This window comes from Oreochromis aureus, linkage group 18 (assembly GCF_013358895.1).
Source record: "Oreochromis aureus strain Israel breed Guangdong linkage group 18, ZZ_aureus, whole genome shotgun sequence".
Classification (NCBI taxonomy): domain Eukaryota; kingdom Metazoa; phylum Chordata; class Actinopteri; order Cichliformes; family Cichlidae; genus Oreochromis; species Oreochromis aureus.
The window spans coordinates 25,651,096-25,673,769 of NC_052959.1; the positions used below are offsets into that span (position 1 = coordinate 25,651,096).

The following is a 22,674-nucleotide window of genomic DNA, read 5'->3' on the forward strand; positions in this document are numbered from 1 at the left end:
CACACACACACACACCCACACACACACACACACACACACACACAGTACTCTTTGTTTGTATGCATACGTCATTAAGTTAATGAACCTATGCATACTCATGTAACCTCAATAAAGAGCAGTGTTACAGGGGGAGCGAGACGAGAGCAACTGGGGTCAAGCAAAGGAACGGCGTTTGTCCAGTTCTCTCCCGTGCACGAGAAACATAAAGAACTTTGCCTACTCGCGTCTTGCTTTGCTGTGTAGTTAAATTGTCTTGAACGTTCCAGTGAATAGCTTTAAGCTACAAACCTATCACATACAAATACTACAATTGCAAAAACATACATAAAACATCTAAATGTAGTGTCTCTGAAGCTGTGGAAAATAAAACGGGTATGTATAGCATGGGCTGCAAATCATCCCGACTCACCAAATCCAGCCATTCACATGCTTATTATTCAGCTGCAGAAATGTTACAGAGTGACTTCAGCCACATCTTAAATTTATTAACCTCCCTTTACTTATTTTTACTATTATCCATTTTAGTGCATTAGTTAGTCCACTAGAAAGTGCCGATGGCCTGTAGACTCCTTTTTGCTAATCATGCCACAATGCACTGAAAGCTTTTGCAAGGGTCATTCTGCAGGTTGACTGTATGGCAGGACCTTAAAATATCTGCTCCCTCTAAATGCAATGATTCATATGAAGTCTTAGTGTCGTGTCTCACAGTGTTTGCAGATAGAGCCCCTTGCATTTTCCCACTCAAAGGGAGAAGCAAATGAGTGAAAGAGAGACTAAATTCAGAGTTTGAACCTATTGCAAACATTAGCACGCTAATTGTCACTATATTATGTAGTGTGTCAGTATGCCAAAAGGCTTAGCAGCGGTTGGTTATTATTATTTTTACTGATAACTGTCTAATGATAACTTCTAATTCTAATTTAGCAGATTTACTTGTATTCTCGGGTGTCATAATTGATTTGATTTCATGTGAAGTGATGTTAGTGTTGATTTTATTTATTTATTTATTGTTTTTGCATTTGCCATGTTTTATTGGGGTATTTACAGGTTGTATGTCGAGTTACTTTTAGCACTGCACAGTAGCAGAAGGTAAATTTTCCTCTGATACAATAAAGTTTTACCTTTGACCCAACAATCGTGCTGAAAGCATCAAAGTCATTAGAGTTATCATCTGTGGATCACACAAATCCCATGAAGACACCCGTACTCATCACATTTGTAAGAGGTGTAATCAAGATGTTCTGGGAGTCAAAAATCAAAAACCAAATATGCTAAAAAATTTCAAGACGATATTCTAATGCATCTCTGGACAGCTCACAATACTGCTGCTGGCGTTCCTACATCACTGTCTTATTGTCAGATGACAAAAATCAGCTTCTTTTTCAAAGTGTCCTGACTTTCAACGTGAAGCTCCTCACAGAGCATCAGGTCAGAAGTGGGACAACCCCCACCTCCCACCCCAGTAGTGCTACTGTTTTGTCCTTGTATCTGCGTCATTAAAAGGAGTTCAGTTAGCCTTCTGCTGCTCCTGTTTGTAATGTACAACTCCATGTACACACAGCTATCACTGGTTTACTGCAGTATTGTGAGAAACCATAGATGCAGTGGATTTTCTAGTTGAAGTAACACACTGTATGTTTTTGTTGGTAAGGCGGTAGATGTTAGAATTAAATGTCCAGCCCGTCTCGCAGGAGAGCTTTGGCACGAGCTCGTTGTCCTGGTTGGCTGTGTTCATGCTCTCTCCCTCTTTCACTTCCTCTCCTCTCTCTGTTACTCCTCTGACTCTCTCCATCGTCTTTTCTTTTTGCCTTTGTGTCATCTTCCTCACCTCCTGCCCTCTCAAACTGCCTCCTTGCACTCTCCACCCTGCTCCCATGCTTCTCATCTCCCCTCTCCCTGTGCTCTCCCCTGTGGTGGCTCCTCTTTGAAATCTCTCTGCTGCCCCCTAACTCTCTTTGTGACGCTCTCCTCTTCGTTGATGATATTTCGTGATCTTGGTGCGACTCCTTCCTGTTCTCAGTCTCCTGACCTTGTCTCTTTTCTTCTCTATTTTTTGCCATTTCAGCTCTCCAGTCCTTCACTCCTCTATCTTCCTCACTCCTTTTCCTGCTTTGCCTTTCTTCGCCAGTCCCTCTATTTAGGTGTTCACCTCCTCTTTCTACCCCTTTCTCACTCCTGCTGCTATGTCTCCTCTGACTGCTGTCCCCTGTTTTCTCTTTATTTACAGATGTACTTTCAGGCGGCTTCATTTCTCCTTCATCATCCCTGCTGCTTCTTCTCCTTTCACTTCCTCTCTCAGGTTTCACTCGCTCACTTTTGCTGCCCTCTGATCTGCTTTTCACTTCCTCCTGCTCTTTTCTAGTTTTATGTTTCTCTTTCTCTGTTGTTTTATTTGCACCAATATCATCGTTTATCTTGCTGACCTTACCCTTACAGTTGTCATTTACAGCTGCTATTCTGTTTTTGGTGTTTTTGCCTTGTTTGCTTTCTGTCTGAGACTGTTGTTTCAGGACTTCTTCTTTGGCAGTTTTGCCACTTGCCTTGTTTTTCTCCTCTTTTTCCTCATCGGGCATCTTTTCTTTGGACTTGCGTTTTTCTTTGTCTTTGTCGTTACTGTCCTCCTCTTTTTTCTCCTTTTCTTCATCTTTTCCTTTCAAGCTCTTCTCCTTTTTCTCCTTCTCATCTTTTTCCTTTATGCTCTTCTCCTCTTTCTTCACCTTTTTAATTTTTGAATTTTCCTTCTCCATTTCTTTACCCTTCTTCTCAACCTCTACAACGTTCTTGTCCACTTTCTCCTCCAGGAGGTCCAGCTCCTGCTCCAGCTCAGCCAGCTTCTTTGGATCAGACACCAAGTCGTCCTCAACCTCTACTTCCACCTCCTCAACCTCCTCAAACTCCTCCACCTCAATGCCGTCCATCGTCTTCTGCAGCTGCGTCTTCACCCTGTTGAGTTCCAGGAGGCCATCTTGAAGGTCCTTACATACCTCTCTGATCTTGGTGGCAAATTTGGTTTTGGCACCCTTGCGAAGCTCATGAGAGTCTTTAGCGAGGAAGAAAACATCCAAAGCCAAAAAGAGTGCCGACATAACGCCTGTGGTGACGCTGATGGCCTGAGCGGCCTTGGCTATGCCGCCTGCCCTACTTAAAACCTGCACGGTGCTGACGAGCTGGTTGGTGTTGATCATCAAGGCTTTTCCCGCACGGCCTCCCTCTTTCATCACATGTTTAATGTTGTGGTTCATAGCTTTTTTGGCAGCACTTTGAGCATATTTTTCAAAATCCCACTCCTGCAGGGTGTCAAGACCTTTCTACAGCAGAAAAGAGAGACAATAAAGAGATGGATATTTTTGCCTTTGCAGGATTTCTCACAGTAAATTTGATTTGAAATGCAAACCTGTTGATAAAATATTATTGAGATATCATTTTTTAACATTTGTTCAAAGAATTATTATTTTCCTCTTAAAAGGTCGAGTTCACCAAAGTTAGGTGTCAAAGTTGGGTGTCCACGCTGCCCACCCTCCTGCCCAACCAAGGGAGTGACGACAATACTCCATTAGCCTTTTACAGCCAAGGGGTATAAAGTACCAACCATACCCAATCAGTTAAACATGGACTTAACTGACTGAATCTAGGCTAGATTACATCTCAGAGTGTCTAAATTCAGGGATACAAAACTCTGGATTTACAGTCCTAGGAATTTAAAACACTGCAGTCATTGTTGCAGTTCTGTAATGTAGTACTGTGTCACAGTAAACTGCCATATAAGCACTTGACCAGAGCAGCGCGTACCCATGCAACCTTTGAGAAAGAAAGGCTGCCACTTTATCCTCTTTGAAAAGCCCAAATCAATGCTTTTAAATATATTTTAATACCTTAACACAACTCGTAAATAATCTTGTGAATAAATTGCACATACAAAATAAGGCTTCATTGGATGCTTTGCAGTCCTGTGAAAATTTAAGTACACGCTTACTGCCTCCATAGAAATAAGGAGGTAAATAGTAGCCAGGTCCTGCAAGTCAACACAGCCTGGAGCTGTATGATGCCACCTGCTGAGGGATCTGTGATACTACTGCAAAGCTTAAGAGATTAAAGCTTGGGCAGGCAACATGTTTCTTTGCATCTCAAAACAAAACAAAACAAAACAAATCCATCATAATATTTTAGCAGGCTCAGGAAGGTATTCTGATCTCAGAGAGTGTGCTTCAAATACTTTGTTCTTAACCTTTTGGAAAAAATCCCCTCACCTGCACAAACTCCATGCACTCTCTGATGACTTTTATCTCCTCCTGGTAGCCCTGGATCATTTTCTCCATCTTCTTACGGTCCATGTTGGAGTGGACCGTATCTGTGATGTTAGCTGTCGCTGACGTGATGCTGCCGGCCGTCGCCACACCGATCCCCACTGCTGTCACAATAATAGAGGCACCAAAAGTGAAAGGCGCCAGAATGAGGCCTGTGATTGTGGTGATGCTACCCGCGACGCTGGCCACGCCTCCGCCCACAGCGGCCGACACTGTCTTCTTATGAAACTCATCTGCAGCGTCCGCCATAGCCAAAAGCTCCAGGATGCGATGCTGTAAGGACGCCCCGCGCTGGTTGAAAAGACGCACAAAAAGACGGGCTGCCATGTAGACACGGTCGGCTGCCTGCTCTATCGCCCTGCAGAAACAGACACAAACAGATATTATGTTTGTCAAGCTGACAAATAAAGTTCACATTATTATGGTAAATGGCCTGCATTTGTATAGCGCTTTAGTTAGTCCCTATGGACCCAAAAGCGCTTTACACTACATTCAGTCATCCACCCATTCACACACACTGGTGATGGCAAGCTACATTGTAGCCACAGCTACTCTGGGGCGCACTGACAGAGGCGAGGCTGCCGGACACTGGCGCCACCCTGACCACCACCAGTAGGCAACGGGTGAAGTGTCTTGCCCAAGGACACAACGACCGAGACTGTCGGAGCCGGCGCTCAAACTGGCAACCTCCCGATTACAAGACGAACTGCCAACTCTTGAGCCACGATCGCCGATTATATTTACTGCTAAACTTGAACCTTAAAGTTGTCAAGAAATAGTAAAAATCTAGAATATTACGTTTTCTGAAAACATGAAGGTTATTAAAAAAGAGAAAATATATTCACATTTCCTCATCCTCTGCCTGGAAATCAGAAGTCTCATTCCACTCCTTCCAACCTGGCAAACGGCAGCACAAATAATACAATGAGTAACCAAAAGACATAAAAAATTTATAATATTTCTCCTAAATGTTGAAACCACACTAACCTTTGACTGTGTTCCACCACTCCAAAAGCTCATCCTCTTCCTGAAAACAAGAAGCTTTGTCAATAAAAAAAAGAACTCATCTGTCAAATACCATAAATCCCTAACACGCAAACTCTGAGGCTTACCGGCTCGGTTTCGACTGGGTTTTCCTCAGTCGGATAAGCAGCCATCTCCACCGGCTGAACCTCCACCGTGCTCTCCTGGAAGACAAATAATAAAACGGCCCTTAGTTGGACTGTTGGAGTTTCCTCTCTAATCCAATATAAAGCACCTTGAGATGCTGTTGTCGTGCACTGCTGCTAGATAACTAAAACTGAACTGAATTCATGAAGGCAGCCTTTGACGATGATGCGTCTACTTCCTCTGAAGTGTTCTCGGCTTGGCTCGATGCTATGATACTTTTGTTAAACCCTGCAAAATAAAGCTGATAATCTGAACTTCAACAATATCACATACTGCATAAAATCTACTGCTTTGGTGTAAAGAGGCAAAATTATAATATACATATAATAATACATATACAAACATTTCTCCACATTTCTCATTGGAGGTTAAACGAATCAATATGAATATCAAGCGGAGAAGGGTTAAATTTTCAGGCTTTTAATGCGTTACTGGACATTCATAGACCACAATGAATATTTTAACTTCTTCTTTAATATGATCGTGCTGACCTGTACTGGGCTCATGTCCTGCATCTCGAGAGTCTCCTCGATGACAGGCATTTTATCTGAAGTCTGGAGGAAAAATGATCAATGTTGTCATAGACGAAAATAATCTACGCTGAAATGTCTTTTTAAAAATTTTACATACTGACTGAAAGTTAATTCTGTAATTAAAATAATTTTGGAAAATCTGGTGAAAAAATAAGGCAGAAAAAAAAACCCCAAACAAACAACGGCTGCAAGTACCTGTGAAGCCAGGCCAAGTTTGGGAATTTTAGGAAGAGTTTTCTTGACTCGGAATGACACAACCTGCAAGAAATAAACAAGGGAGTAAAGTTTTATTTATTTAAGTCTCGCGTTGACATCAAAACTGAGAACTCAAATGGTGTAAGAAAATTTCTGTATATGCAGTGATTATTGTTGATGAACCCCGACTACAGCAGCTGACACCGATCATGCTTATTCCTCCTGCAGCTCATCGTCTGCACTCGTCTGCTCATGTAATGAACGACATCTTACTCGTCTTTTCTTCTTGATGGTCCTCTTGCGTCTCAGCGCGCTTCTTGCCGGAGCCTCCATGTCCTCATCTTCCTGCAGCAGGCAACAGAAATGTCTTTTTTTAAATTTTAAAGTTTTGGGTTTTTTTTCCATGGTTGCTGTTTAAGGTTGATTTAAAAAAAAATCGTTTTGCAGTAAAGCCCACTAAGCTTCGTCTCTCTCATGTCAGGACCATTTCAAGAGGCGGCTTTACAGCTAAACACAGCTGTTGTTGAGGTTGTTGAGGTCGTTTCTACCTGTTGCTCCTCAGTTTTGGGCGTCCGTCTGAACATCCCAGTGATCCCGGAGAACCCGACTTTTTTCTCCTGTTAACAAAATAAAACCATGAGGCATTTATTTATTTATTGCTAAACCCCAGAAAGGAGAAACAATGTTAAAATCAAAAGTCTGACCTTGGGGGTGCTCGAAGCTTCTAAAAGATTGTCATTACTGGCAGACAGCTGATTGTTTCCCAAAGCCGCCTCCTTTATAAAGACAAATACAGTCTTATATAAATTATTAGCTCTTTTTTTTGTCTATCAAACAGGGACAAAAATTGATGATCACACAATAATGTTTAAAAATTTGGATGCAGAGACTGTGAGTCATCCAAAGTTATATTATATTATTAATACAGAGCACTGCTGTGTCATGTTTAAAGCCTTTACAGCTTTTTCACACATGCAGTGTAGTGTTAAACTTTTTTTTTTTTTAGGTATCACCCATCTAAGTTACAATCTTTACCTTGCTAGCTCCCTTGTACAAAGTCTACGTGATTAGGATTTGTCCTGATTATTCAAAGCTAGTGAGTAATATTTCTGTGTGCTACGTCTTACATGCTCTACTTAAGCAGCACTCTAAGCTGAAACCAGACACTGCATTTCCACAAGTAGAACTCCACAACATTGAGAAAGGATAACTTCCCGACCTGATTATCCCGACACTAGTTTCAGAAGTAATCTCACCTCTCCTGCATCTGTGAGGCTGTCACAGCTGGCTGACAGCTGCCTCGAGAGGGGATCCTGGAAAAGAAATGCAGTGAATGGCTTCAGTCCAGTAGCATCCCGAACATACTCTGTGTCATTCATATATATATATATATATATATATATATATATATATATATATATATATATATATATATTCATATACAGTGGGCAAAAAGTATTTAGTCAGCCACCGATTGTGCAAGTTCCCCACTTAAAATGATGACAGAGGTCAGTAATTTGCACCAGAGGTACACTTCAACTGTGAGAGACAGAATGTGAAAAAAAATCCATGAATTCACATGGTAGGATTTGTAAAGAATTTATCCGTAAATCAGGGTGGCAAATAAGTATTTGGTCACCTCAAACATGGAAAATCTCTGGCTCTCACAGACCTGTAACGTCTTCTGTAAGACGCTTTTCTGTCCCCCCACTCGTTACCTGTATGAATGGCACCTGTTTGAACTCATCATCTGTATAAAAGACACCTGTCCACAGCCTCAAACAGTCAGACTCCAAAGTCCGCCATGGCCAAGACCAAAGAGCTCTCGAAGGACACCAGGAAAAGTATTGTAGACCTGCACCAGGCTGGGAAGAGTGAATCTACAATAGGCAAGCAGCTTGGTGTGAAAAAAATCAACTGTGGGAGCAATCATCAGAAAATGGAAGACATACAAGACCACTGATAATCTCCCACGATCTGGGGCTCCACGCAAGATCTCATCCCGTGGGGTCAAAATGATCATGAGAACGGTGAGCAAAGATCCCAGAACCACACGGGGGACCTGGTGAATGACCCGCAGAGAGCTGGGACCAAAGTAACAAAGGTCACCATCAGTAACACACTAAAACGGCAGGGAATCAAATCCCGCAGTGCCAGACGTGTTCCGCTGCTGAAGCGAGTGCATGTCCAGGCCCGTCTGAAGTTTGCCAGAGAGCACATGGATGATACAGCAGAGGATTGGGAGAATGTCATGTGGTCAGATGAAACCAAAGTAGAACTTTTGGTATAAACTCAACTCGTCGTGTTTTTGGAGGATCGAAGAATACTGAGTTGCATCCCAAGAACACCATACCTACTGTGAAGCATGGGGTGGAAACATCATGCTATGGGGCTGTTTTTCTGCCAAGGGACAGGACGACTGATCCGTGTTAAGGACAGAATGAATGGGGCCATGTATCGTGAGATTTTGAGCCAAAACCTCCTTCCATCAGTGAGAACTTTGAAGATGAAACGCGGCTGGGTCTTCCAACATGACAATGATCCAAAACACACCGCCTGGCAACAAAGGAGTGGCTCCGTAAGAAGCATTTGAAAGTCCTGGAGTGGCTTTAGCCAGTCTCCAGACCTCAACCCCATAGAAAATCTGTGGCGGGAGTTGAAAGTCCGTGTTGCTCGGCGACAGCCCCAAAACATCACTGCTCTCGAGAAGATCTGCATGGAGGAATGGGCCAAAATACCAGCTACTGTGTGTGTGCAAACCTGGTAAAGACCTATAGTAAACGTTTGACCTCTGTTATTGCCAACAAAGGTTATGTTACAAAGTATTGAGTTGTATTTTTGTTATTGACCAAATACTTATTTGCCACCCTGATTTACTTAATAAATTCTTACAAATCCTACCATGTGTATTCATGGATTTTTTTTCACATTCTGTCTCTCACAGTTGACGTGTACCTCTGGTGCAAATTACTGACCTCTGTCATCATTTTAAGTGGGGAACTTGCACAATCGGTGGCTGACTAAATACTTTTTTGCCCCACTGTATATATATTCATATATATACACATATATATATATATATATATATATATATATATACACATATATATATATATATATATATATACACACATATATATATATATATATATATATACACATATATATATATATATATATATATATATATATATATATATATATATATATATATATATATATATATATATATATATATATATATATATATATATATATATATATATATATATATATATATATATATATATATATATATATATATATATATATATATATATATATATATATATATATATATATATATATATATATATATATATATATATATATATATATATATATATATTTTGGGCTTATAGAGTAATTTTCTGATAACATACTACGTCTAAAATCCAAATATATTTGGCACCTGAGTAGCGACAGAGCGTGGAGTTGGTTTGGGAGACTTTTTGAAGAGTCCTGCCAATCCTCCTGTTTTTTCCTGAAATATATGAACAGTAAACGATCAAAGACAGAAATGAGGGTGAAACAGGGCATGATTGTGACTGTCCAGATGTGCTGGTCCACATCTGTACCGTTGCTGTGTTTGCTCCTGACAGGTTTTCATCGCTGGTTGATAATTTCTGTTCTTCATCTGCGTTTGTTTCCTGAACGAACATGACAAAAAGTAAAACATTAAAAAAGACCAACTGCTTATCTTAGAGTGTATTATAGTTATTTAAAGGTCAAAACTGCACCTCATCTGCTGGTTTTGGAGCTCTCTTGAACAGCTCACTGAAATTCTTTTTCCCCTGAAATCAGCAGAAATGAGCAGATAAAACAGTGTGTTGCACTGAGAAATCCAGAAGAGAGAAAACGAAAATGAAGGGTAACTCAAGCACCAAGGCAAAGTTAAAATGTTGATGTGGAAGTGGTTAAAGTGTGACGACATGAAATCGCACAAAGGAAACAACCTGACAAACAGATAAACAAGACAAGAATAAAGCAACTCGGTATGAGGTTTGCTTTTACACACAGTTTCAAGATTACACAGGGTGCTGTGTGTTATAGAGGAATATTACTGATTTAGCACAAAGACTAAGCATTAAAAGCTGAACATGTAATCCGTTTCACTGCCGCTCTGCGCAGGACTGACACTGACATCTTTTTAAAATTTTAGCCAGGCCTCCTTTTTTCTCCTAAGAAACACATTTAAGTTACTTTTTAAAAATCAAAACATTTAGTGGCAAAAACTGTCTCAGGGAAAATAAAACAGGAACTTGACAACTTTCAATATCAGAAAGTCTCGATGTTGCAGTGATGAAGAATGTGAGATTTTACATGTACTAAAGATTTTGACACATCTGCAGATGTTTTAATTATGTAAATGTATATATTAATTTTTTTCTGGTGCATTCATGGCAGATATTTGAAAGCAGTAAATGACTCATTGCACTCACTGCATCTGATCTAAGTGTGTGGTCAGGTTTCAGTTGTTCACATGACAAAAGCAGCTACAGCTGATTTTTTTTTTCTTTTCTAAAAAGGAGAAGTTTTGGGGGGGTTTTTTTGGTTTATGGTTTTTTTTAAATTGAATACCTTTGTGATGGTTGTGTCACTCAAATTCTCACAGCTTACAGATAACTGAGCCTCAATATTTGTCTCCAACTCCTGAAATAAAAGCAAAGAACAATAAAACCCAACGTCTCATCTGTAGCCGCTCTCTGCTGGTTTCTGCGGTTTCTTAAACATCTTGCCCAAAAAGTGTTTCTCCTAAAAATAACCAAAAAGTCATTAAAAGTTACCGACAAAGGTTTTGTTGTTTTTAAATTGCTGACCTTGGTGATGTCATTGTCAGACAAGTCATGATTGCTGGCCAACAGCTCTTTCTGAGCTTCTTTGTCCTGAAACAGGAAGTGGTCCATTAATAAAAATATGGTGAAATTTTTTGACAGACTTTCTTGCACATCCACAAACTGTCATTTACCGGTGAACCAGTTCGTGGGAATGGATGTTTGTATCTGTGTGTGCCTGTATGTCTGTGTCTATATGTCAGGTCGGGTATCAGACGCCACCTCTCTGGGGACATCTCAGGCCCTCCAAGGTTTGGAGGCCTATCTCCCCCCACCACTTCCCCTGCCAGTGGCAGACGCCCTCAGACATCGGTGCGTTGGTGGTTCTTTGTGTCCGGGGATGGGCGTCCAGGTACACACCGGCTCACTCCTTGGTGGCTGCTTATCGGGGCCTGGAGCCTGGGGCTCGCTCGGGCCACTTCGGGGGTGGGGTGCCCTCGGCCTCTGGGCCTGGAGCTCGGTTACTCTGGCACAGCTGGCTGCTGGCGGAGCTCAGGGTCACGTCACTGCAACCCCCCCTGGCTTCTGCTCCGCGGCTGCTGAGTGACCCCTCATCTGGGACTCTCCTCAGCTCTTTCTGGGATAGTGGCGCGGCTGCCCCTCTGTTGGTCTTCCTTGGTCTCTTGTGTTCTGGGGGCCTCTGGATGTCTGGAGTTTTGATCTCCTCCATACCTGCGTCATGCCCTGGAGGACGGGACTGTGGCCCCCCACACCCTCTAGCAGATCATTACATGAAGGAACCTTTTAAATACAAGCGCGTCCATGCTCACAGGTGTACACACGGGTGATCACACACACAAACTACACCCTTTTTGGCTCCTACCTCAAAGCAAACTGTGCGCTGTTGATCCTACGTGCTGCACAATAATGTTTAATATTTAGTATTTACTGTTATATTCACATAGATCATCATGATGATGTTGTTTGTTATATTGCTCTCTTTCTTTTGCTTGTTTTCTCTTTTTTCTTTCCCAACAGGTGATCCAGGTGATCGATATATGTATTTTTTGTCTGCTTATTTTGTTGGTATTTGTTTTTTGGCCCTTTTCCCCGTCCCTCTTCTCCGCTGTTTTTCTTTCCCTCTTTATTTCTCCCCTTTCTTTTCCACCAGTCAAGTCTGTCCCATATTTAACAAGTGAAAATAAAATAAACAATAAAAGGTGAATCAAATAGACCATTATGGCAAGGCTGGGATGGTCCATTTGGTAAAGTAAACCCGTTGGGCATCTTTCTTCGCCTTTAGACAATAATTCTGATGGCAAAAGAGCCAAACGGGACAGGTTAAAAAAAAAAAAAAGAAAGAAAGAAAGAAATGAATTGTGATGATTTCTCCTAAACTAAATGTTATTTCACAGCTGTGGATGAAGGATTAACTTAACAAGTCTACAGCTCACGCTCTACTCAATGCCTTACTCAGTGGCATTTCACTGGTCACCAGTATTCAACTATTCAGGTCATTTTAATGTACTACAAGGATTTTTGAAGCTCAAATGAGAGGAGGAGATGGAGGTCACCTCTTCTGTGGGAAGATCGTCTGCAAGTTTGGGCGATTGCTTAAACATTCCACTGAACGCACCTCCTCTTTCCTGAAATGCAAAGGACCCAGATTAAAAAGGCATCAGCACACAGCACATGAAGCCATCTTCTGCTGCTGGATAAAAATATTGAAGGCCGAACATTTTAACGGGTGCAATTAAGTGTTTAATGCCACCGTATTGGCAAATTTCCTTCTTCTATGTAATGATCACGTATTTTAACAATATCACTTTAATAATAGTAATATCACTTTCTCACACAGTTATATGTCTGTAGAATAGCTCTATCACTCACACACACACACTCACACACACACACACACTGAGGCATTAGGCAGACATTAAACAGATAGTAAGACTCCTTGTCCTTATCTCAGGGAAGGGAGGAAAGAGGGAGGATTTGGGATGTATATCCCCCCGTGAGATGGGCCAACATGTAGGAGTTGTGGAATGAAAGAGATCAGGGCGGCGGCCATTGCAAGAGACCACTTTGGCGTTTGACTAGAGCGTTTCTCTCCATGTTGCAACATGTTATTAAACCCACTTCAAAAAGACGCTCACAGATGCTCAAAAAGATGTTTGCTGTTTGTTTGTTTTTTTAAACTTCCATGACACCATCTAATCCAACAACAACTGTATTCAGTTTTAAATGAATGTGTTATGTGCCAAGTTATTTTTCCAGGTTTTTACATAAATGTATTTCTGATTTCTTTAGAGCACAAAAAACAAAGAACAACTTGTGACTCTGTTACTTTACGGGAATAACACATTGCCATCCATTACTATCAATATTACCACAATAACGTTTAATACAAAAACATTGATTATTTTATCTTAGGAGAGTTTTAATTTGCAGCCAAACTGACCTTGGTGCCAGTAGCCTCAGTCAGACTGTCACTGCTGTCTGAAACGTCTTTATTTACTGACAAATTCCCCTGAAACAAGAAAGCTTTGAAAGGCTGATTTATGGCAATAAATATTTTTCTTGCAATTTTATGCTTCAGCAATTTTCATAAATAACATTGATTAATGTACCATTTTAAAAAGTATTTTAATAATTAATTTATGTCAGACATTTTGAGATTTTTAAAATGATAACAGTTACAATAGTAAGAATAGGTGACAGGATGATAGAGAGACAGGTGATTACTTAAATCCAATACACTGCAGTAAAACCTCATAGTATGTCTTTTCATCGTTCGCTTTTCAGTTTAGCAACTCAAAAACATGTAAACCATGGATATCATATCACTGTCACAAGACAGAACATAGAAATAGAGCCAACACTGTGGCTCAATGTAACAGTCACTGAAAAAGTTAATGAAACCTGAGTGTTATCATGACGTGAAACATTACCGGTCTCTGAGCCAGCCGCTGATAATTTACCAGCAGCACGCACAAAAGACTTCATTGCTGTTACATTTATTCATACAGCAGCATCGTTATTTTTCTGATTTGATAACGAATCTCTCCCTGATTTGAATTTGCTCTCAGGATTTTCAGTGATTCAGTAAAAGGAGATGTTATAGTCCCTGATATTGCATTGCTTTATATGGAGAGAATCTTGAGGGATGGCTGTTATGAGGAAAGTCAGCCCAAAAACTTTACCAGCAGTACACATCGTTGTGTGCCTCAACTTTTGGTCTTTTACCCAAGATAATCTGCCATTTTGGGGGATTAGAGACCTGATCTAGATTATCATATTAAGATTTGGGACACATCGTCAGTAGTGGACCTTGGATTCATCGGGTGCTTCAGCCATTATCATTAGACACTCTCATCCAAGGAGGCCCTTGGATATTTGTATATGAAGTATTTTTTGTAGCCTTGGTGTCCAATCAAATATTTAATTAGAAGTTGTTCCCTTGGACACCAATACTGTTGTGAAGAAACTTGGAGTAATTTTTAAACAGAATGCAGTTTCTCTTTTTTTTTAAAGATTTGGCTCGTACTTCCTTAATTGATTAATTAATTCATAATTGTTAAAACCTGTGGCCAACTACCTCATGTTTATGTTCTTTCGGGCTCCTAGGGACTGAGCATTTCTTCTCTATTGGTCTTTGTTCCCTTCTGATGCGCTTGCATGCCACTGCTGCCTGTCATTAACTCATCTTGTCTTGTTCTTTAATTGTAGTCTCGCCTTGTTCACCCTTTCCCTTTTCTCTCACCTCTGAAACGATCATGGTAGATGGCGCCCCTGAGCTTGATTCTGCAGGAGATTTCTTCCTGTTAAAAGGGAGTTCTTCCTTCCCACTGTCTCTAAGTGATTGTTCATAGGGTTCATTATGATGGATAGGGTTCCTCGTATAATATTACAGGAACTGAATCTTACAACGAAATATACCTTGAGGTAACTGTTGCTGTGAAGCAGCGCTATATAAACACTACATACGCAAAAGCTGAATTGGAGTTTTTTTGTTTTCTCCATGTTGCCTGTACAGATTCATTCACCTGGAACACTTCCTTCTACTTTTCATTGGCCCGACTCTACTGAAACCAGGGTCACAGGAGACACTCTGACGTCTCAGGAAAAAGGTGAAAGACATTATATTTATCGTGGCTCTGGTCCATTAGGCATCTCTGCCAGCAATTCCAGTAAGCTAGCATGCATACAAGTCAAAAATATCTGCCATGGAAAAGGTTTATAGCCTGAGGATCAGATCGCAAAGATTCTGGTTCTTGGAGGATTTCCCCCTTTTGATTGACTGCACTTTTCCTGTAGTTGTATGACATAAGTGTGTGTGAAATGTTTCTGATTAGATTAGCAAACTCTTGCCAGAGTTTCGATATCAAAAATATGATTGTGTTTGAGGATCGTTACCTCTCCAGGTGTTTTTGGAGACCTTCTGAGGAGTCCACTAAACAAACCACCTTTCTCCTATAGAGAGAGATGACAAAAGACAACTTATTCTCTTAGAATTTAATAATTACCCGGAAATCTGTCTTTCTCTCACAGAACGGCAGCTATTTGAGTTCATACATGTTTGTCATGGTGACTCATGTGGTTTCAGTGGGTGTGTAGGGAGGATCTGTAAGTTCTGTCATGAAAGCCTCACCTTGTTTTCTGAAAGGCTGTCGGTGCTGGCAGAGAGCTCGCCATGCAACGTCTCAGCACCCTAAACAAACAAAAATGTGACTCAACCTGTGTGATCATGTTGAAATGAAACCTGACATACAACAAGTAGAGGCAGGCAGAGGGATTCACGGGAACATGTAGACATGTGCCACATAATTCTTTCTCACATCGACACCTGACCGTTTTTTGTTTTTTTTTATTTCAGCTGAATAAACAAGAAACATTAAGTCATGATTTTCTTGGGTTTTTTTGTCTTCATAGCAACCATAATCGATTAGTTAGGACCTGAATATGAACCAAAATGCAGAGGTGCCCAAAACTGCAGTTCCTCTAATGACCATTTGAGGCAGTCTTCCAAAGTGAGACTACCATGTTAAACTGCTTACATGTGACATTATACTGTATGTTAAAGATATGACCTTGTTTGACATTGTTTTGGTTTCCTGAGTGGTAAGTAAGACAAGGAAACTATGAAAATGCCAGTCTGCTAAAGCAGTTTCCCCAGTTTTAACTGTACTTTAAAAAAAAAAAAAAAAAATCTAACAGGTGAGTTGTAATGTATTATTTTACTGAAGTTTGCATTTTTGAATAACAGGTGAGCGTCGAAACGAGTGGCTACAGCCTTGCTTCACCTCCAATAATCTGAGTCACTACACTGGATCACTCAGCCTGTTAGAACTGCTCATGTTTTCTGAAGCATTTTTAATATTTGGCCAATATTATTTATTTCTTAACTGAACTAACAGTCCTTTCAAGAAGTTTGAGCATGACTGTGACTTTGTCCATAAATACTCTTTTATACACAACATATGCTCTGAAATATAGATCAAAAGAAATGATTACCTCCTCCAGTCGGGGACCTTCAGACAGTTTGGGAGGTTTCCTAAACATTGATCTGAAAACGCCTCCTTTCTCCTGACAGAAGGAGAAAAAGAGAACTTTGTGGTGTGGTGGTTTGTATAATTCATTTGTCATCACTGTTCAATCACACGGGAGTAAAAGAAAGAAAGAAAAAAGTCTTTGTCTTACTTTTGTGCTGCTGTTGTCATCGCTAGCTGACGCCTCCGCCTGCAGTGATTCTTTATCCTGAAAGAGAAACAACCCACACTGTCACCAAGTATGGACTGGGGGTGAAAAACCTGTGCACTGATGATGCTGCACAAACGGCAACTAAGAACTAAATGGTGACAGCGTGTATGAACTTTTAATCATAACATGAAGCTAAAATGCAAGCACTACAGGAAACTTGTAGTTTTACTTGTACAAAACTTGTAGTTTACTTGTACAAAAGTACAAGTAAATATGGTGTTTATTTGCATTTCGGATAAGCAAAACCACACAGATCATTTCACACAGATTGTGAAGCTAGCATGCTCATGGGTGTCGGTGTGGTGGTTAGCACCCCCTCAAAACAAAAAGATCCTGGGTTCAGATTTAGGCTGTGTGGCTTCCAAAGACATTCATGGTTTTAGATTAATTAATAATCGGAGATATGTATCAGAGTTGGACCAAATAATCAACTCTATGTGTCGGCCCAGTGACAGACTGGCGACTTGTGTATGCTGTACATTTCCTTTCACCCTGTGACAACCGGGATAGGCTTCAGCCCCCTAAAACTGTGAAGCAGATGAGCAGAAGAGGGCAGACGGAAGATATTTTTACAACGGTAACAAACTAACAAACATGGTGATGCTTAACCAATTCATCAGAACTGAAAGACCAAAGCAAAGCACTTCAGGAAATTGTAAACGATACAATCGCAGTGACAAAACAAAAAGAAAATCTTCCAAAATATGCATACACATCACCAGAGAGGTATTATTCTCTATGACCGAATATGAAAAGTGAGAGAGAAATTGAATGTTTCCTGTACATTTCTACTTTTTAAGTTCTGCTCGTCTCTGAAAATAATATACATTTCTTTACAATTTCTATATTGCTTTCACTGATACGTTTACCCAACAGTATATTTGTAATGCAAGGCAATAATTCTTAAACTGTAAGGCCTATATGTCTTGATGCATTCTCAATCATCCAGGAAAGTAAATCTCCAAAAGTTGAATCTGTTCATCTGGACGTAGCGTTTTGTGGGAGAAACGTTTCAGTTTCAGCCTCAGTGTTCTTTGATCAGTGGGTTTTGGTCAGTGATTGTTGATCAATGGTCATGGGAATTTGCATAATTATGATTAAGGAACTGACCTCCCAGCCCATTGTTCCTTCAGTGGGCTGGTTTCAGTCATTATGCAAATGTACTGTTTATAAGGTTTGGGGAAACCTGCAGTCAGCTGAGACTGAAGAAGTCACTTGGATGAGTGACGAAACGTTTCTCCCACAAAACGCTACGTCCAGATGAACAGATTCAACTTTTGGAGATGTAAGGCCTATATATGGGGGCACTGAGAGGTCAAATGCACCACAACTTAAGAAAACACCTCCCTATCTAGATGTTGATGTTTAGATAGTGTTCGTTCTCATTTATCATTTTCCCACCATTACCTTCACTTTGCTTGCACTCAAATCCCTTAATTTACCTTGGAGCACACTCTCATGATCCATTTTTTTTTTTTTTATTCCTGTGCACTGCATTTCTATTCTTTTGTAAATATTTATTTTGGGACTTTTGCCTTTTTATTTTTAAAGTTGAACAGTGTAGAGTAGTCAGGAAAGCCATCAGGCATATAGGCACTTGCTCAACCAGTGAGCTACCCTGGTACTTGAATTTATATTCTTTCGTAATAATATAAGCTCCACTTTAATTTACACTGTTTCCCATTTAGACTCTAAATGTGGGACATCGTTAAAGAACCTTTATTTGGAAATCCAAATAAACCTCCTGCTAGCCCAGGAGTCTCTCATCCTTCTAACGAACTCCAGCTCCATCGTCTTGGATCACAGCTGGTGCTGGTCCTTGAGCTGGTTAGAGAGGCCCTCCACTTTGCAGCAGTTTTCCAGAGCAGAAAACGCTGTCCAAGATGGTCAAGTCTGACCACAGGATGAGCTCCTCAGCAGTCCTGGTGTGAAATCTTTCACAACCCCCTTGTTTAAAAATGATTTAAGCTTTATGTTTGAATTATTGGGTGTGTTTGCTTTGATTAGAGGTAGGTGCCAACCTTGGCAGCTATAGCTGTCTGCTAGGCTCCACCTCCTTTCTCCTAATACACAGTGGCAAAAGGATTTCACCACCAGGTGCTGTTTTCATCAGTCAGTTAGCAGTGTCTGGTTCAATCACCCGGAGAGTTCTCTCTTCAGATATGAATATTATAATAACACAAAGTCCTCCAAAGTTTGTTAAAAACTCTTACTTTTGTGCTCTCGTCGCTGGCCGATGCCTCAGTCTGCAGTGACTCTTTATCCTGAAATGCAAAAGTCACACACTGTAAAAAATACAAACACGTTTGATTAAAATGGTACTAATGGCACGCCTACTGTTCGTGCTACTTTTCAGCACAAGTAAAGCAAATACTGTTTTTCTTTACATGATTATCTTACAACACAGCGTTGTTCTGGTTCACATGTTATTCTTGTTGTTACAACACTTAGAGTTATGTCAAAATGCCTCCAGGTTTCTTTGGAAAATTGTTAAAATTGGTCAGCGTTTCAGTCAGATAAACCTTAGTGTCATCTGACTGCTGACTTTTTATTGTCACTTTTGCCTCCATTACTGTGCTCTTTACTCCTTTAACTTATCTTAACACATACACTATGAACTCAATTTTCTCCACGTTCTCCCTTTACACTACATGAACCCTACCTTAGTTTCCTTCTACATAAGCCAATATTTGCGGTAGTTCATGTGTTTTTCATGGACGAAAATGTAAGATGTTTGTGTGTGTGCACGCATCTACCAGAGGTGCAAAAACATTCAAATGGCTTCTGCATCTTCATGCATGAATGTATTTGACTGCTGCAAAACACTGAGTTTGAAAAATATTTTTAAAAAGCCATTTTTACGTTTCTCCTCTGCAAACATTTTAACTGTTGTGTGTTTCATGATGTAGCTGAAAGATGTAATTCTGCTCCCTCTTCAGTGAGTCTCATGTCACGTGGATGAACTCCAACTCCACCAACTTGGACTGCAGGAGCCCTGCAGCTCTCAGCAGACATCCAGAGCAGGATGAGGACATGCTGCATGCCCAAGATGGTCGAATTGGAATCTGTTTAATGGGAGAATGAGATCCTCTTTGGAGAAGAAGCTGAATGACATTTGTAGAAACTAGCGGGAAACATATGAGATGGGATAGGTTGGACTGAAGTTTTAAGTTTTTTTGTTCCGTATTTTTTATTTTGTAAGAAAGACTAAAAAATATATATAAAAATGATGAGTCCCATCCATCCATCTCCATCCGCTTTATCCGAGGCTGGGTCGCGGGGGCAGCAGCCTAAGCAGAGAAGCCCAGACCTCCCTCTCCCCAGCCACCTCCTCCAGCTTATCCGGGGGAACACCAAGGCGTTCCCAGGCCAGCCGAGAGATACACTCAGTTCCCTCTTCACCACGACAGACCGGTGCAGCGTCCGCATCACTGCAGCCGCAGCACCAATCCGTCTGTCGATCTCTGGCTCCCTTCTCCCATCACTCGCGAACAAGACCCCGAGATACTTGAACTCCTCCACTTGGGGCAGGAACTCATCCCCGACCCGGAGTGGGCACTCCACCCTTTTCTGGCTGAGAACCATGGCCTCAGATTTGGAGGTGCTGATCCTCATTCCCGCTGCTTCACACTCGGCTGCGAACCGTTCCAATGCAAGCTGGAGGCCATCACCCGATGAAGCGAACAGAACCACATCATCCGCAAAAAGCAGAGATGAGATTCTGAGGCCACCGAAGTGAAAGATCGGGGAGGCCGTTCCTCCCAGTCACACCCCTCCAGGTCTCGCTGTTGTTACCCATGTGAGCACTGAAGTCTCCCAGCAGGACAACAGAGTCTCCAGGTGGGGCACCTTCCAGCACCCCGCCCAGGGACTCTAAGAAGGCTGGGTACTCTGAACTGCCACTCGGCGCATAAGCGCAGATGACAGTCAGGACCCGTCCCCCGACCCTGAGGCGCAGGGAACAAACCCTTTCATCCACCGGGAAAAACCCCAACGTACCGGCAGCAAGCCGAGGGGCTATTAGAATACCCACCCCAGCCCGCCGCCTCTCACCAGGGGCAACTCCAGACTGAGACAGAGTCCAGCCCCTCTACAGGAGACTGGTTCCAGAGCCCAAGCCATGCGTAGAGGTGAGCCCAACTATATCTAGCCGGTACCTCTCAACCTCACGCACTAACTCAGGCTCCTTCCCCACCAAAGAGGTGACATTCCATGTCCCTATTGCCAGTCTTGGCAGCCGGGGATCAGTCCACCAGGGCCTCCGCTCCTGGCCGCCGCCCGGCACACAATGCACCCGACCCCTATGGCACCTCCTGCGGGTGGTGGGCCTGCGGGAGGATGGGCCCATGTCTCCTCTTCGGGCTGTGCACAGCCGGGCCCCATGGACTAAGGCCCGGCCACCAGACGCTTCGCCTGGGCACCCTCCCCGGGCCTGGCTCCAGGGGGGGCCCCGTAACCCTATCCCGGCAGGGTAAACTGTTCCCTCGATGTTCTCTTCATAAGGGTCTTCTGAATCGCTCTTTGTCTGGTCCGTCACCCAGGACCAATTTGCCATGGGAGACCCTACCAGGGGGGAAAAGCCCCCAGACAACATAGCCCCTGGGATCCCTGGGACACACAAACCCCTCCACCACGATAAGGTAGCGATTCACGGAGAGTCTGCAAATGTATCTAGGTGGCCTCCCCAAATGCACACTAGGTATTTAAAGACTTTAGTTATATAAACTAAGCACAACAAAATATTGAGAGCCTGTCGTTTAATCATTTCAGCGATTCACACATCCCCTGCCCAGTTGTCCCTTCTCCAGGAGTTTTAGGATTTCTGCAGATGATTCCACTCATAAAAAAATAAAACCCTTTTCCTGGTGACATCAGAAAAATTAATTGGAATTACATAAAGATAATATTAAGTTATCCACACCTTTGACTGAGCTTCAGTCAGATCATCATTAGAGTTGGGTAAGTCACCATGCAGGCACTGCTGGTCCTGAAAGAAAGTAAATGGGTTAATTTTGCTAATTTTGATTTGTTGGGCAATAAAGGTATTAATGGATGTGACCTTTTGGCTTTATTTGAGTAGTTATGAAAACATCATGGGAGTCATGGGATGTTTTATTAGATTTTCTACCTGATCACTTTGAGCTTCGGCTTGTTTCGGCAACTTCTTTAACATCCCAGTGTACCAACGTTTTTTTTCCTGAAACACACAGGAACAGGACGCTCGTGCTCACTTAGTCTAGTTATCACAGATCTCTGTGTGTATATAATTCCACGTGACGTTATCTCTGCTGCCACTACAGCAGCTACTAGACCTCACCTTGTTTTCAGACAGGCTGTTGCTGCTGGCAGAAAGTCATTTAAGAGGAAAAATATACTGATAATAAACTAAAATGAATATTTCTCTTCATGCATTTCTCCTGCGAATAAGTTTTCCTAAAAGTAAAACTATTACTTTAACAATTTAAATTATGTGTTGGCGTCTCATCAGCTGGTTTTTTTGGCTTTTTAAGGAAGCCAGGCAAGAAGTCTCCCTTTTCCTGAGATAGATAAGATAAAACATGATGACGACCACACATCTCCATCTTTCCACAAACACAAGAGAATTAAGATTGTTGCCTACGAACAGGATCTAAACACATGTACAAAATTAGAGCTTCCAAACTCCATGGCAGCTTTTCTTACTGTACACTAAGCCTCCCTCAGCCTCTTTCCTCTTGTGCAATTTCTCTTGTGGAAGAGAAATTCCTCACATGCTAAAGTGACAATAAGAAAACTTACATGAGACGTCTCTGATGTTTTCTTCTCTTCTTCTATGTCTTCAGAACCACTGTCTGCTTTATTGTCCTGACAATAAAATACAAGTGTAGAATTTGATTATCAGGTGATGGAAGCAGTAAT

The 22,674-nt window shown here is 41.5% G+C and overlaps 1 protein-coding gene across 4 annotated transcripts in view; it reads right to left on the bottom strand.

Moving 5' to 3' along the window:
- LOC116313439 (calponin homology domain-containing protein DDB_G0272472-like) overlaps nucleotides 1-22,674 on the bottom strand; it is a 37,634-nt gene continuing 14,960 nt past the window's right edge. Inside the window, exons 18-44 of one of the 4 annotated variants that reach the window (XM_039602588.1) lie at nucleotides 22,555-22,620; nucleotides 22,248-22,313; nucleotides 21,905-21,976; nucleotides 21,698-21,763; nucleotides 18,990-19,040; nucleotides 16,717-16,773; nucleotides 16,531-16,602; nucleotides 15,668-15,727; nucleotides 15,433-15,489; nucleotides 13,478-13,546; nucleotides 12,591-12,662; nucleotides 11,062-11,127; nucleotides 10,823-10,894; nucleotides 9,982-10,035; nucleotides 9,820-9,891; nucleotides 9,654-9,725; nucleotides 7,459-7,515; nucleotides 6,907-6,978; nucleotides 6,751-6,819; nucleotides 6,476-6,547; nucleotides 6,203-6,265; nucleotides 5,966-6,028; nucleotides 5,417-5,491; nucleotides 5,292-5,331; nucleotides 5,150-5,201; nucleotides 4,248-4,662; nucleotides 1-3,308 (exon numbers count right to left, since the gene is read on the bottom strand). In XM_039602588.1, coding sequence (XP_039458522.1) covers nucleotides 1,668-3,308; nucleotides 4,248-4,662; nucleotides 5,150-5,201; nucleotides 5,292-5,331; nucleotides 5,417-5,491; nucleotides 5,966-6,028; nucleotides 6,203-6,265; nucleotides 6,476-6,547; nucleotides 6,751-6,819; nucleotides 6,907-6,978; nucleotides 7,459-7,515; nucleotides 9,654-9,725; nucleotides 9,820-9,891; nucleotides 9,982-10,035; nucleotides 10,823-10,894; nucleotides 11,062-11,127; nucleotides 12,591-12,662; nucleotides 13,478-13,546; nucleotides 15,433-15,489; nucleotides 15,668-15,727; nucleotides 16,531-16,602; nucleotides 16,717-16,773; nucleotides 18,990-19,040; nucleotides 21,698-21,763; nucleotides 21,905-21,976; nucleotides 22,248-22,313; nucleotides 22,555-22,620 — 3,663 coding nt within the window. In that variant the 3' untranslated portion in view covers nucleotides 1-1,667. The remainder of the gene's footprint in view (nucleotides 3,309-4,247; nucleotides 4,663-5,149; nucleotides 5,202-5,291; nucleotides 5,332-5,416; nucleotides 5,492-5,965; nucleotides 6,029-6,202; nucleotides 6,266-6,475; nucleotides 6,548-6,750; nucleotides 6,820-6,906; nucleotides 6,979-7,458; nucleotides 7,516-9,653; nucleotides 9,726-9,819; nucleotides 9,892-9,981; nucleotides 10,036-10,822; nucleotides 10,895-11,061; nucleotides 11,128-12,590; nucleotides 12,663-13,477; nucleotides 13,547-15,432; nucleotides 15,490-15,667; nucleotides 15,728-16,530; nucleotides 16,603-16,716; nucleotides 16,774-18,989; nucleotides 19,041-21,697; nucleotides 21,764-21,904; nucleotides 21,977-22,247; nucleotides 22,314-22,554; nucleotides 22,621-22,674) is intronic. The other 3 variants (XM_039602589.1, XM_039602590.1, XM_039602591.1) reach the window with 3 other exon arrangements.